The sequence below is a fragment of the Colletes gigas genome, unplaced genomic scaffold (assembly GCF_013123115.1).
Source record: "Colletes gigas isolate AHSC1104 unplaced genomic scaffold, ASM1312311v1 Colletes_gigas_Sc00016, whole genome shotgun sequence".
In the NCBI taxonomy this organism is placed as follows: Eukaryota; Metazoa; Arthropoda; class Insecta; order Hymenoptera; family Colletidae; genus Colletes; species Colletes gigas.
In genome coordinates, this window is record NW_025106645.1 from 2,220,252 (window position 1) to 2,235,941 (window position 15,690).

Consider the following 15,690-nt stretch of genomic DNA (forward strand, 5'->3'; position numbering starts at 1 on the left):
AACACAAATTTTCAAGAAAAATCGACAGGGGGCACGTACAGATAGTCGACAAAATTAAAAAATTCCAAATTGTTCTGAGAAAATTATTTTTAGTTGCGGGGGTCAAGTACAATCATTTTCGGCCATTAGACATACACTCGAATTCCTACGCACTTTTGAGAAAAAAATTCCTTACTGAAAATCTAATTAGGTGCCATTTTTCAACGAAAAAAAAAAATGTCAGATCGTTCTGGAAAAATTATTTTTGTTTGCAGGGATCAATTACAATCATTTTTGGTCAATAGACATATCCTCGAAATCCTACCCACTTTTGAGACAAAAAATCTTTACCGAAAATATAATGGGTGGCCAGAAATTTTTCTGTAATTTCATTTTCTGTCTCACTTCCTCTTGTGTTCATTTCTGTAATCTGTTGGTAATGTTATGAATGACATAACAAAATGGGAGAACCCTAGAACCCTAGAAAAATGAGCCGAAAAAATACGTTGGATGTAAGGTCTTCTCGTATACCTCGTCTGTGATTATATTCCTCGTTTTTATCAGTTTATATGTAGGTATAGTTCAGTAGGAATTTTACTGTATAACTTGAATCGTATTTGCGTATTTAATGAGGACGTATTTAATCGTTTACACGATCTTATACTCTATTAGGAGTAGATTAAAAACAAATTATATCGTGTTTGGACTTATTTTAATCAGTAAACACTCACAAATACATTGGTAAAAATTTCGTTAAAAAAAAACACAAAGATAAAAAAGTTTCATATATGCATTACGTAGTATTGTCTCGCCCATATTCGTGTTCAGATTAGGTTACACTACGCAGTGTATCAAGGAGAGTCATAGCATCCCCAATGCCAGTAACGTTATTAAAAATCTTCCAAATATTACAGTTAGTTTTTTGTAAATATCTCAAAGAAACTTTCAAAGCGGCGGACACCGGTGACCACCGTACCATCCACTTCCTTGAGAATTATTTCCGGTTCGCGGAAGCTTCATTTAGCTTCAACCAGCATTCTTTAACCATCGAAATTCCTATGTTTCCAGGTGATGCCTCTGGAGAACAACATGAAGACCCCCACGCACTTCATCGGTTGCCCCGGGGTCCTGAACACCGGCATGTTCTTCGTGGTGCTGTTGTACAGCACCGTCGGTTTCTTCGGTTACTGGCGATACGGTGAGAACACGCAGGCTTCGATCACACTGAACCCTGAGCAAGACGAGATCCTGGCCCAGGCGGCGAAGCTCATGATCGCCGTCGCCATTTTCCTCACCTACGGTTTGCAATTCTACGTACCCATGGAGATCATTTGGAAGAACGCGAAGCAATACTTCGGCTCGCGTAAGCTGATCGCCGAGTACGGGATCCGTATATGCCTGGTGATCTTCACCGTGGGCGTGGCGATCGCCATTCCGAATCTGGGCCCGTTCATATCGTTGGTGGGTGCCGTTTGTCTGTCCACGTTGGGCCTGATGTTCCCGTCCGTGATCGAACTCGTCACCGTTTGGGATCAAGAGAACGGTCTCGGCGCTTTTTATTGGAGACTCTGGAAGAACCTGGCGATCATCTCGTTCGGCGTGTTGGGCTTCCTGACCGGCACCTACGTGAGCATCCAGGAGATCCTCGAGGAGAAGAAATGAAGCGCCGGGTTCGAAGGAGCTGCGGTGCGACGGAATAATCGCTCAGCGCGTACCACAGATGCCGGCGTGTTCGACACCTTCCGCGCTCCACGGGAGCGGGCTCGTCGAACGACCAGGACGACGACGACTAGGACGGTGGGATATGCCGCCGCCGCCGCTGGAGCATCCAGGACGAGTTACGCGGCCACGCGAGCTCCGAACTACTAGCTTCGTCTCGCTGCTTCTCTTTCCACATCGGTAGTACGACGACCGTACCGACGACGAAGACGTCGCGTAGATGGGCCTTACCCCCCTATAAAACAGCCCACATTGAGTTTTTCATACTATCCTTTTCGTTCTTTTTCTTCTTTTATAAATCGTAGACAGAGAGTTAGTCGTTACGCGTGGAAAGGTGTTCGTGTATCCGAACTATTGTATCCGTGAACGTCCGCTTTCCTTCGTTCCGTAGTTCTAGGTACACAACTCCCACTCGTACTCCGTACAATGTTGATTCACTATAAACGAGAAAAACTTGTTTCTTACGAATGAGTCCATTTCTTCGTGCATCAAATTAGAATCAAATCGACGGTCGTGCCACGTTGGAAACACCAGTGGAAGCTGCAGTTGGGGAACCGACCACGTTCTATCGGAATTATCGTTATTGTACACAGTTTATATTATACTTCTCTAACGGTTAATATTAAAAGAAAGAACGAAAAAAAAACTAAACACAGTGTAATAAAAAGAACATTTGATAAAAATAAATGGAGAACATTCATAAGAGACAAGTTTCTTTTCATTTATAGCGAATCACCGCTATAGTGTACGAATACGAGTGGGAGTAACAGTACGTACGCGTAATAGATGATACACGAGTAGTACAGTTATCCGTTTTTCTTAGCGTTTGCATTAGTCATCCGGCGGGACAATTGCAAAACTGTCCACGGACGTCATTCCGTTTCTAAACCACTTGTACACGAACTCCTTTCGACGTAGCTTCGTTTTTTCCCCGCAAACTCGTGTAACCGAAATATGTATCGTATAGAAGAATAACGGGCTTGACGTATGCGTTTAGAGATGCATCGATCGATCTTCGCCGATCTGCGTCAGAGTCGTCGCTGCTGACGTCGCGCCGTACAACGCCGTACGCCATAACGCGCGGTAAGAATCATTAATGTCTGCGTTCCACTTTGATCCGGTGCTCCAAACGGTCACTTACATTTCACGGAGCAAATAGATCCCGGAAGTCGATCGATTATCGGAGATCCAGTGAACCAGTTCGTACGCTGAATATTTTATCCTCCGGTTAATCTTGGTTTATATAGAGTCGATCGTGCAACTTATTCGCCCATATTATTTTTGTCACGAAGAGGAAATTACATGGTTTAGAGACAAACCATTTCAACCTCGATAAATTCTGATCTAAGGACGACGAGAAAATTTAAAGAAACTGTCACATTTTTTTTGATTGATAAGTAGAATCCTCGACGCGTTCGAATCTGTAGAACCTAATTTTTACGTGCGCGTCATTAATGAGCTTTATCGCGCGTCAGTGTACGTTGGAGCGATTAACCGAGCAAAAGTCAATGGCACAACATGGCTCGGAGTACCCCGGATGTTCAGAGACGAGTATTAAGGACGTGGATAGAGGCGCGCTCTTTTCCTCCCCTCCTCTTTTATTATTTATTCGCGTTGAACGAAGTTTTTTTTTTTCATCGATTTTTAACAAACTCTCACAACTGCGGGACGGTTTTTCTTTTCTAGTAGCTTGCGTACGCGTCGTACGGGTATAGATATGTAAATTATACTTAAGCGTCGTTTTTACCTACGAACAGAAGACCGTTCGCGTATATATATATATATATATTTTTTTTTTTTGCCTTAAAGTGTGTTCGTTCAAATTTGCCGCGACGAGAGAACGATTTGTAAGATAAAAGGTTTCGTCGGGCGATCGTCGGATCGATCGCGTGTGTACGTCAATCGTCGAAGAGAGATCTAATACGTGTTTGTCGATTGAAATTCAAGTCGAGATCGGGAGCCTTTTAAACTTGGGAATCGAATTGTCGGTGATGTAACCGTCGATGATATTCGCGATTGGACATATTCCGAGGATAACTTTGTTCCCTATCGGGCGAAGTGTTCTAGTTATTACGATACCCATTAACGCTTCGACCGCCATGTTGGTCAATCGACGGTGACGCTGCGATTTTTTTAATTGTAAGGCCCCGCGTGCTAAAGTTTTATCTTAGTAGTGTAATATTAGGACGAAACAAAGTGATATTTTTAGTTTTTAAAGGCAAGTTAAAACCACGAAGCTTGTAAAGTAATATTTATTAGATTAAACAAAATTTTCGTATTAAATATTTCGGATTTGTACTCGCTATTTATTGCAGAACATACGTTCACGGAGAGAACGCGTGCAGTTGAACGAATAACCAAAAGTTGGAAAACCAAGGGCTACCGTGTGATATCATGTTTTTTAAAGAATGGCCGTTCAAAATTACGCTGGAAATTGATCGAAAATGGCAACGGTGAATCATGAAAAATGTTAGGACGGCGGCCATCGCGAAATTAGCTTGGTGGTCGGCGCGTTAACGGACAGTTCGATTCTATTGTACGATATTGGATAAGCGTGAACGTTTAGTCTCCATCGACGTAATCGATCGACGTAACTCCGATGGAAACTGCCGATCTGTTCCTAGTGCCTTGTTGCACAAAACGAAAAAACGTACAAAAATGGTTACTAATTAAGGGTAAGAGGCAGAATGGTACGTAGGTGTGAGAATATCGTGATGCACCGCTTGCTAGTCTGTAAGGAGTTTTAGCGAGAGACACCGACGCGTCGTTGGCGTCAACGCGCGAGATTAAGAAGCTAATTGCATCTATAACCTGACACCGAGAAGGTCGATTCTGACGGATTTGACGTCGAGGGACGATAAAAGTGGGAGGGTGTCAAGGCCAATGTGCTCATCTAACGAAAATTTCTTATTTTTCTATCATCGAATCGCTTAGTTGGACGAACATTTCGCGGGACAATTACGGTAAACTGACGAAAAGAAAACGAAAGGAGAGAATAAACGAAGAGTCCAAAAGTCACGGAATAGTACAAAAAGAAAAAAAAGAAAAAATAAATAAGACTCGTACAATTGCTTTCTATTTAGTCGGATAATACGCAAAAATTTTTTAGCACAGCCTTCGTTGTTCTTAAAAAACTGTTTCTATCATTCCGAGGACGCGTGTTTTGTGATGTCAAAGCGCCCACACGCAGCGAGAAAAGTGCCGACCATTCGTTCAGACTATTTTCGATCGTTGTTCTGACGTGGAACCGCGCGTCACTACTATTTGTACAATTCGTTCTCGCTTCGAGACACCGGAATTTTAGTGCCTTGGTTCTCTTTCGTCTCACGAGAATCGTAAAGATTAAGACGGTGGCGTGTTGCATAGCGACGAACAGACGTACGATATCGTACGACCACGTTCGGAGGACAATAAACCCGGATGCACGGTAGTTATTGCCATTTTCGTCGTCGCCGTTGCAGACAAGCGTTTTAGAAAAAAAGTTTAGAAAAAGAAACTGCTCCTCGTCGGACCCCAGGAAACTGCTGAATTTCTGCCAAGCTTCATCCATGTTTCACCATACTTCTATACTCGTCCATTCTTTATCCATCGATGGTTTTTCTTTTTCACGTATCTACACGTATACACAGACACACGGACAGCCCAGACGAATAGTCTCTACCATATTGTACGATGACTTATATTTTTCGAACAAGACCTTCAGAAACGTGAGCCTCAATTTTTTGAGGTGTCGCAATTTGTGGAAATATACATGCCGTTTCGCTGCTTTTGTACTTCGGACTTCCATGATCGATCGCACATGCGCGTACTATGTGGCAATGGTTGCCGCGCAATGATATATCGTTTCACGTGCACGCTGTCAATTTGTCAGTCATTGTACCAAACAATGTTGCGATATTTAATACACGATGAATCGATTTTGCAAAAGTAACAACTTTGTCCTTTTCTGCCTAGTATCCTTCGTCCTAGATCAAATTTTAAATCGTCGTCCCTTGGAACTTATAAACTGACAATATTAATTAGTTATACTTTTTAAAAGCTAGAATAGAGTCTCTATTAATTTAAAACCCAGATTGATGGTTCAACCTATGAAATGGATCCAGGAAGATTGATGTAAGACTTGTTTCCACGAAGTTATAATAGTTTAAAGATTGAGAACGTTTCGAATAAGTTCTAATACTTATGATTGGCAGTGTATTACTTTCTTCTACTATACAGGGTGTTCTGCAACCCCTGGGAAAAATTTTAATAGGAGATCCTAGAGGCCAAAATAATCAATTTCTTGATTGAAGCTTCGTTAAAAAGTTATTAAAAAATTAAATCGAAAAGTTTGAAATCATTCTGGAAAAATTATTTTCGGTTGTGCGGGTCAGTTACAATCATATTTGGTGAATTCACATACCCCTGAAATCCTACCCACTTTCGAGAAAAAAATTCGAATAGATACTGAAATTTTTAGACGAAATAAAAAATTTCAAATCATACTAAAAAAATTATATTTAATTACAGGGGTCAGTTACAATTATATTTGGTGAATTCACATACCCCTGAAATCCTACCCACTTTCGAGAAAAAAATTCGAGTAGGTACAGAAATTTTTAGACGAAATTAAAAAATTTCAAATCATACTAAAAAAATTATATTTAATTACAGGGGTCAATTACAAGCATATTTGGTGAATAGACATACCCTGAAATCGTACACACTTTCAAGAAAAAAATTCATTGCCGAAAATTTAATATGCTTCCCTGAAATTCAATGCGAATCTTTAAAATGTCATAATTCCTGAGCGGATTGGAGGATTTTAATTTTTCAAAATGCAAACAACGCGTATTTTAGTGGAGAATATGTAGAAATTCTAACAATATTGAAAAAGTTGTTCCCTGACACCGTAAAGTGAGAAAAACCCTAAAACTGGTCCAATTTTCGAACGGCCATAACTCCTGCAATAGTGAATGTATTTTGTTGAAATTTATTTCTGATGTAGAGGTCATGGATATCTACAAAAAAAGTATTAGACAACATTTCCGTACAGCTTCAACCAAATTTACTAAAAATGGTAAACGAATTTTTAAGAAAAATCGACAGGAAGTAGGAGACCAAATTTTTCGACGAAAAAAAAATTTTCAAACCATTCTAAAAAAATTATTGTCGATTGCGAGGGTCAATTACAATCATTGTTGGTCATTAGACATACCTTCAAATTCCTACGCACTTTCGAGAAAAAAATTCGAGAAGGTGTGAAATTTTTCGACAAAATTAAAAAATTTCAAATCGTTCTGGAAAAATTATTTTTAGTTGCGGGGGACAAGTACAATCATTTTTGGTCATTAAACATACCCTCGAAATCCTACCCACTTTTGTGAAAAAAATTCGAGTAGGTGCCCAAATTTTTCGACGAAAACAAAATTTTCAAACCATTCTAAAAAAATTATTTTCGATTGCGAGGGTCAATTACAATTATTTTTGGTCATTAGGCATACCCCCGAAATCCTACGCACTTTCGAGAAAAAAATTCGTGAATGTGTGAAATTTTTTGACAAAATTAAAAAATTTCAAATCGTCCTGGAAAAATTATTTTTGGTCGCAGAGGTCAATTACAATAATTTTTGGTGAATAGAGCTACCCCCAAAATCCTACCCACTTTCTAGAAAAAAATTCAGTACAGGCGGAATTTTTAAACGTCAATAACTTTTTAACGAAGCCTCCATCAACAAATTAGTATTTTTGATTTTTGTCTTATTTTGGCCTCCAGAATCTCCCATTAAAATTTTTCCCAGGGGTGGCCGAACTCCCTGTATAGTATAACATCATTTTTAAAAATTTACGTATTTGTAAGTCGCGGGTTTCGAGCCAGTCAAGCTCGAATTAAATTAAAATTCCTGCCGCGTGCAGCGTTACTTTCGAAAAGTAGCGGATAGTACTCCTTCCTTTCTTATACCCTTTCACATTATACTTTTCGTTAAATGTATATAGAAAATGTTATATAGAACACCAATCAAATTAGGTAGAATAATAGAAATATTCTTCCAATCAATATTATTAAATATTCTGAAAACAATTACAATACAGTTAGTTATTACTAAATTATATCGTCTGAAATTGAATGAGCAATTAGGAAGCAAATATAATGCACCATATTTGTCCACGAAAATACGGTAGAAAGATATTTTGAAAGTATAAAGTATTCCTTGTACGTAAAATTCAAGAAAAATGCATTATTGTAATAATATTTTAATAAAATAGGGTTATCGTTTCTAAATTTCTATTTATAAATAATAGCACTCTGCTGCCTATGAACAGTTTAACTCTAACTCTTTAAGAACCAATGAAATTTAACTTTGGAAAGAGTCTCGCGCTTCGGAATACATTTAATAAAAATCACTTAGGTTTAAACGAACGAACGTAACCCTACGCTATTTCTAGTTAAATACCATTGCAAAAGTTTAAACGATCCAACAGATGCATGGAAACGAATCTTGAGGTTCGACTCTGATGGGCGTAACGCGAGCAAAATGGCTGACATTACGGTGAGAATCGACAATGTCAAGTGACAGTCGGTAGCGAAATACTGTCAAGTAGACGATTCGATAGCTCCTTTCGTATACATCACACGAATATTATCTGTTGTGTTTTTTAAATTCGGCGTGATACAACTATGTTAAACGACGTATCGAAAAGATTATTGAAAAGCTCGGAATCGACTGAGGTATGTTTACAGTATTAATCACATGATTTCACGAATCTGTAAAGTTCATCGTTAAAACCCCGATAATTAACAGTGCTTTTCATTTATCGAAAATAAATAGAATGTTTACAATACGTCAATAATGGGGCACGCGATGTACCGTTTCGATATTTTTTCACTGTGCGTTCCGCGTTTCATCGTTCCTTATTTTCTATTCTACGGTTCACATACTTTCGTTACAATTTACATTCGAATTTTTCCACGTATATGCTCGTAACTTATGTTTATACTATGGTTTTATTTATTATATTTGTTGATGCACTTGTCACTCAAATAATATAACTTATACTATTTGCATCGGTCTAGAGTTTGTAGTGTACGCGATTCTTATTTCGAAACGTTCACGCCATCTGTCGCGCGTTTCTGGTACTAACAAGCGAGTATTTGAACGAAGAGCGGGAAATATAAATAAAAATATATTGTAAATGTTATCAGGCTGATGTACGCGAGGATGAGGAACAAGCGAAGAGATTTCAAGATATTATCGATCTACTTCTGGCGGCAGGCTATTTTCGAGCCAGAATAAAAGGTTTATCGAATTTTGACAAGGTGTGCAAAGATATAAACCTTGTTGGAAGAATTAAAACATTGAACAAAACGTATTAAATTAATATAACATTTAGGTGATCGGTGGGATGACCTGGTGTATAGAATCTTGTAATTACGACGTAGATGTCGATTTACTGTTTCAGGAAAATCTAACCATAGGTCAAAAAATGCAAGTACACGCGTGAAGTATTCGAAGCGTTCAAAGATTTATATATAATATTATTCTGTACGTATATTTGTAGATCTTTAACTGAGAAAATTGTGGCTGTGTTACCCAACATGAATTGTCCATACAGGATAGAACCTCATCAAATTCAGGGATTAGATTGCATTCATATTTTTCCTGTTATTCAGGTAAACAATCTACTCCCGCGATAGACAACGATTTATTACGATCAGCTAAATGGTATAAATTTTAGTGGTTAGTCAAACGATCGATGGAAACGCGAGAAGAGACGGCCGATTTCGTGCGATCGTTTGCTCTGAATCAGTTCCATAAAAAGCACACTTTCGTTGAAGATGCTGGTACTGCAAAGATTGTCAAAGACAATCTGGTACGGAACATTCAACTGGTTAAGGTAAGATCTACGTGGTATACAGAGTGTCCCAATAGAAACGGATACATTAAAAATTGTTGAGTTCATCAAAATTACGATTATTTTGCAGAAATCGTATGAACCTCGGCGTCTTTTCAAGTACAAAGACGGTGCTACCAGAGACGAGTCTATTAGATTTCTTGGTACAGTCCTAGAATACGAAGCACCTTTATACTTTTCTTCAAAATCTGTTGGGTCTCCAACAGCAGCAACTTCGGACACAGCTCAGGACAGTGATAGAAAAGAGGAATTAAAAGAAAAAGTGAGAATATATTCAGTTAGACTTACACGTTATTTATTCATATATGTACATCGAATGTAGAGGTATAAAAAATTAGAATTGAATTTATTATAAAATAAAATCCCCTTTTCACGCGTTGCACAGGATCCCCCATTGCAGGTCAGTCTTATTAAGATTACTGTTTTGTGATTTGAGTGTTTTTTATCTAAATATAGTTATATGTTTATGGTTTAGTTAAAATATGTTTCACGTTTCCATAGGAAAATACAGAACAATTGGCTGAAAACCTGGCAGCTATCGAAGAAAGTTCGGTAGGTTGTTATACGGATAAATATTAATTACTACTAATTACGTATTTATTATTCATTATCTACGCAGACTCGTTTAAGTATCAAAGCGGTAGGGAACATTGTTGGGATCCAAGCTCAAGAGATCGCCAAAGTGGCTGAGGAATATACGATGTCGACTTCCGAGATGGAGGTAAATTTCATTTCAACAAAACAAATATCAGGTCAGTCTATAATAAGTTCGTGCGCATTTGGGTCCTTATTTACATCGTAGTCTTTAAAATGTTAGGATATTCTGTATTAGTACGTACTGTAGCGTGACAAAGAATTTAAACAGTGTTCATAGCGAAATGATATTAGGTGTACAAATGAATAATCCAATTTTTTCAGCCACATTCAATGTTTATTTTAAAGGAAAGGAAAAATCACCGCTTTCAAACCGCTTAAACCAAAACATGCACACATCATACGATACAACACCTTCACCCGAGAAAGGAACAAATCGATTCGCATGCTCTTACAGCATTTTTCCCTTGTTGGAATTCGTAAGGAATGCAGCAGTGTCGGATACGCACCTTATCTGTTGCCATTTTCGACTCTACTGAATTGAATACTTTTGAAGGTTATGTTGAGCCTTTCGCTAAACTATCGTTTGTTTTTCTTTGTACGTGGGGAAATCCTCATGGACACCTGTGGGCTCGCTCGAAGGGATGACCCACGGGTAGTGCCGGACTCTTACCGGCTAAAACCCCACGGTGACCATACCCAGGCGCCTGGCGAGGGACCGGGAACTCTAGTGAGACATCACAGAGTCCCCCGCCGCACCGTGCCTTTTCAGGCCCCTCCTGGTGAGAGGTACACCTTCCACCGCATTCCCACTCAACCGCAAGCGCCTGGTCACCAGCGCCTGCGGCCCCGTGACATGGCCACGTTGGTCACAGCCAATTGGCCAACCTGCAGCCTTGGGTGAAACCCGCGGCAAGTATCCCATGCCCCAGTCCACTCATACACACATTCGCACACGCAACATATTCATACCGGTGTTTGGTCCGCGGGAGCTTTCGCTCCACCTCCGGGATCTCATGCGAGGATGCGACCACGAGCCTTCTCAGGTTGATGACCTCATCCCCGCATCCCATCCCAGTGGCTACCCCTATCCGCCACGTAGGGGTTCACCTCCCCCTGCCGCCTGGACAACCAAACGGGTGCGTGGATCTTTTGTTTTAACTAACTACATGTCAACACTATATGACCGCAAAAGAGCGTGAAAATCTATTGACTTTAAACTTGATTTTATAACTGCTTAAGATAATCTGGATTATTCATTTGTACACCTAATATATATGTTACAGTGAAACACCGAAATCTGGAGAATGTCGACTTTCACCGGTGAATGTCAACATTCACATAGTCGCTTAGTGTATGTCCGAAATATTTGCTAAACACCGGTAAATGTTGACATTCACCATGCACTAATGGTGAGTGTTGAACATGTTGGAGATTTATATTTTCTTCTCCGTAATTCAGTCGCTATAAAACGTCACAAGGGTGACGTAACATTTTCGCCTCTCTTTCTGAAAGGATCTAACCCAGACCTAACCCAGACCTAACCCAGACCTAACACAGACCTAACCCAGATCTAGTCTAGATCTAATCCAGACCTAACCCAGACCTAACCCAGACCTAACCCAGACCTGGTATACAATAACATTCTTATGAAATAATTTTATATGACTCAAAAATCCTATTTAATAATAGAGTGGTCTGGGTTAGGTCTGGGTTAGGTCTGGATTAGATCTAGATTAGATCTGGGTTAGGTCTGGATTAGATCTAGACTAGATCTGGGTTAGGTCTGTGTTAGGTCTGGGTTAGGTCTGGGTTAGGTCTGGATTAGATCTAGATTAGATCTGGGTTAGGTCTGGATTAGATCTAGACTAGATCTGGGTTAGGTCTGGGTTAGATCCTTTCAGAAAGAGAGGCGAAAATGTTACGTCACCCTTGTGACGTTTTATAGCGACTGAATTACGGAGAAGAAAATATAAATCTCCAACATGTTCAACACTCGCCATTAGTGCATGGTGAATGTCAACATTTACCGGTGTAAGTCAGAAATAAGGGTGTTTAGCAAATATTTCGGACATACACTAAGCGACTATGTGAATGTTGACATTCACCGGTGAAAGTCGACATTCTCTAGATTTCGGTGTTTCACTGTAACATATATATAAAAAAAAAGAAGAAATAAACGAAGTCCAAAACGTATTTTCTGATTCCTGCAACACACGTGTTGTAAAACGCGAATGAGCTTATGGACTGATCTGTTATATCGTTAAATATTGCATAGGCTACAGCTATTTTTGAGTATTAGGCGCAGAGAGAAATAAATCCATCCATGGCTTGGATTGTTCAGTTGTTAAAGCTATCGGATCCAGATTCGGCAGTTCGACCAAGTCCGTCCTTTTCCTTCGTACAATTGCAAACTGCAGATTTAACTTTAATCGGTGCTTAATCGCAGGAAAGTGGCAGCATAAACACTACAGCGTTGACCGCGTTGCAGAAGCAAAAGGCGGCGCTCCAAAATCGAACGCGAAAATTGACAAAAGAGAGAGACAGCTTGTCTGCCAAGGTTTCAGAATTGACAGATAAAACGAACGAATCTCGTGCGAAACGACACAATATCGAGCGTTCGTTAAAAAAAGCGGAAGAAATGGGAATCAATGAAAACGATAGGTACTTATCCTTTAATTTGAGATTTGATTTTTAAGAAAATCATACGCCACTCTTGTGCAGATAATGTAAATAATAATCTTTGAGTAATATTATTAGCATTGGTGTCTCCACATGTTTTGATAGGGAATAACTTGACAAAGCAATTGTCAAAAATTTTCTCGAAAATCAAGATTTGTTCGATGAAAATGTATTTAACTAGAAGTTGAAGAGAGTTTCCATTTCTGTTGTTTCTTCAGCGTTTACAAGCGTTTGGAAGAGCTGCTTTTGGTGCACGACGGTTTGAAGGAGCAAGAGCACAATTTTCGAGAACAATGTAACTCGGATTTGAATCTTTTGCGTGGCAAACTTCAAGAAATCAAGAGCGGCACCTCCGAGGAGGCAGAAGACCGTGCGAAGGAGTACGCGAAACAAACAGAAGCAGTTACGAAAGCGAGATTACAATTGGCCACGCAGAGTAGAGCAACTGCTTACTGGGTCAGACAATTGGACGATGTTCCAGGACGCTCTGAACTTGCGCAATATCAAAAACGATTTATGGAACTGTACAATCAAGGTTCGTCGATTTATTTTTAATCCTCGATACTCGCTGAATCATTCCGCTAATAATTTTTTTCTTATCGTTTATATTGCAGTTTCGGCTAAGCATAAAGAAACAAAACAATATTACACGTTGTACAATACTCTCGACGATACGAAGCTGTACTTGAGCAAGGAGTTATCGTTATTAAATTCTATCCAAGATAATTATAACAGGTAAGCGTTTCATCAATTTTGTATTTATCATCGTTTATTGATAATAACTATACTTTTATCAGAGCAATGGCATCGACGAGCGGTAAGGAACAATTCTTGAGACAATTCGAAGCGATCGTTGCGGGCGTGAAAAGCAACAAAGCGAAGGTAACGAATATTTAATCGATAATATACGAATAATATTACTGATATTCTTTTTATATAACTAAATGAGGAGAAAACGTCGAAAACTGTTACGAAATATTGTTTCATTTTGAATTAATTAATTTCTGGAACAACAAGCACGCAAATTATTGCTGCGTTTCGATAAGAGGATCGTGTGTTCCCATAGGTGGAGAAACGATGCGCCGATGAGAAAAACAGGAGGGATGCTCTTAGTCGACAACTCGCCACTCTGATAGAACAACAACGCAAATACGTTGCCGCGGTCAGGCAACTCACTATTGAATGTCGCAAAAATGAGGCCTTGCTCGCGCAACTGCGTGGTCCGTAAATAACAGACTTCTCTTCGCTTATCTCGAGACACATGGAATCCATATATTCTTGTTGCAATTACTCATTCCGTCAAAGAACTTGAATACTACGTTAACACTTAGCCGACGGGCATTGATGAGTGTTCCTACTTTCGTTGCAGCTAGCAAAAAATGATCGCACAAATAACGGGGCTTGCACCGAAATTGTTGTAATTGTTATATTATTGAATAAATTAACAAGTGTGCGTGTTAAAATAAAATAAGAAAAGGGTACAATCTTAGAAGCAAATTATAAATTTGTGCTGCACGTCATAATACTTTTTTTAAATTCTTTATTTATGGCGAGGAAAATATAATATAGATCAAGACACTTTGTGGTATCAAAACATTGGTGGGTATATTTTCTAGGATCTGTGTCGCTTTTTAGAAACAACTCTTCCATGCAGATTAATAATACTGTCGATCTATATCCCTCCCTCCCCTGTTCTAAAACCCTATTTTAACTTTTGTTACTATGCTTGTGTGAATTTACGTTATGTGTACACGCCCCATGTTTGTACAATATGGCGCGTGAAGTGTGACGAGTTGTCACCGTATGAAGGTTTTCTACCATGAATTACAATGAAAATTTGCAACGCGTGACGTCATAATTTTTGACCTTGAGAAAAGTTAACCTTGAATTTCAAGGTATTTATCGATCTTAATGTACAGATCATCTGTTAAAATTACTTAAAAAAATAGTTTGTTTAAACATGCCCATGAAAATGTAATTTCTATGAGTCCCGTCGGCTGTGTTAACATATCAAAGAAATAATAGAGGATGCATCGTACGAACAATGCAATTTCGATCAACGTTTAGGCCAAATTTGTAAGGAGCAAGCGACACAGCGGTAGCTTCTATTTATATTCTTATTGTATAAAGGGTGTCACGCACAAAGTACCGCGAGCTATTTTCCTTGAGATTTCCGATTATAGCGATAAGATTCTTTTTTTGGTAATCTAAGAAACAATAGAACTCTTATGTTGTATCACTGATTCATCAACATCAAAGTACAAACACAGTTATAGAATATTACGAAAAACATCTTTCGTTACGAAATTTATAAAACGATTATCTTTTTTTATTTTGTTCGTATTTCTACAATTGCGTAAAATACTTTCTCACAAGTATTAAATAAAGAATTTCATAATTATCTTGGACAATCTCAAAGAAACCTGTGGCAGTTGATGTATTGACACCCTGTATATCAATAGTACATACATACATATATACCAAACGTTCCTGTTTTTCAGATTCATACTCGCGAGGGTAACTTGGATTGACAAAATTAAAAAAACGAAGCTTGAAAATGAGATTGTTCCTTGTTAAAATGTATATTTTGTAACAAAATTTCGCATAAACCCTCTAAAAATATGGCTTGTTCACTCACCTCCCTCCTTATCGAGTTTGTTTTTGTCCCCGTGCAAGTATTAATTTTGTGTGGTTCGACAGATTAGTGAAAAGAATCAATTTGTCCAAGTTCGAAGTTCAAAGGATGCCAAAAAATAGTTTGACGCAATAATTGTAGCTATACCACTTTAAAATAGTCAACTGTAAGTCACATGATGCGATTCG

The 15,690-nt window shown here is 38.8% G+C and overlaps 2 protein-coding genes across 5 annotated transcripts in view; both read left to right on the top strand.

The window, feature by feature from the left end:
• Positions 1-5,629, top strand: part of LOC122400175 (proton-coupled amino acid transporter-like protein pathetic) — a 53,416-nt gene extending 47,787 nt beyond the window's left edge. For all 3 annotated transcript variants that reach the window (XM_043401490.1, XM_043401488.1, XM_043401489.1), the window contains exon 5: positions 1,048-5,629. In XM_043401490.1, the coding sequence (XP_043257425.1) occupies positions 1,048-1,641 (594 nt within the window). In that variant the 3' untranslated portion in view covers positions 1,642-5,629. The remainder of the gene's footprint in view (positions 1-1,047) is intronic.
• Positions 5,630-7,911: 2,282 nt separating this feature from the next.
• LOC122400145 (coiled-coil domain-containing protein 93) lies at positions 7,912-15,482 on the top strand. Of its 2 annotated transcripts, XM_043401431.1 has the most exons (15): positions 7,912-8,407; positions 8,882-8,995; positions 9,070-9,164; positions 9,238-9,349; positions 9,415-9,573; positions 9,662-9,853; positions 9,977-9,991; positions 10,093-10,143; positions 10,211-10,312; positions 12,635-12,849; positions 13,086-13,402; positions 13,482-13,602; positions 13,665-13,749; positions 13,934-14,087; positions 15,369-15,482. In XM_043401431.1, the coding sequence occupies exons 1-15, from the start codon at positions 8,357-8,359 to the stop codon at positions 15,386-15,388; spliced, it is 1,803 nt and encodes a 600-aa protein (XP_043257366.1). In that variant the 5' UTR covers positions 7,912-8,356; the 3' UTR covers positions 15,389-15,482. The 2 variants fall into 2 exon arrangements, with proteins under 2 accessions (XP_043257366.1, XP_043257367.1); XM_043401432.1 differs by lacking the exon at positions 9,977-9,991 and having other exon boundaries at positions 7,914-8,407.
• The last annotated feature ends 208 nt before the right edge of the window (positions 15,483-15,690 follow it).

Coding starts and splice junctions, on each gene's coding strand:
- LOC122400145 (XM_043401431.1), top strand. CDS start 8,357: ATGTTAAACGACGTATCGAAAAGATTATTGAAAAGCTCGGAATCGACT. Junction 8,408..8,881: donor AAAGCTCGGAATCGACTGAG/GTATGTTTACAG, acceptor AAATGTTATCAG/GCTGATGTACGCGAGGATGA. Junction 13,603..13,664: donor ATCCAAGATAATTATAACAG/GTAAGCGTTTCA, acceptor TACTTTTATCAG/AGCAATGGCATCGACGAGCG.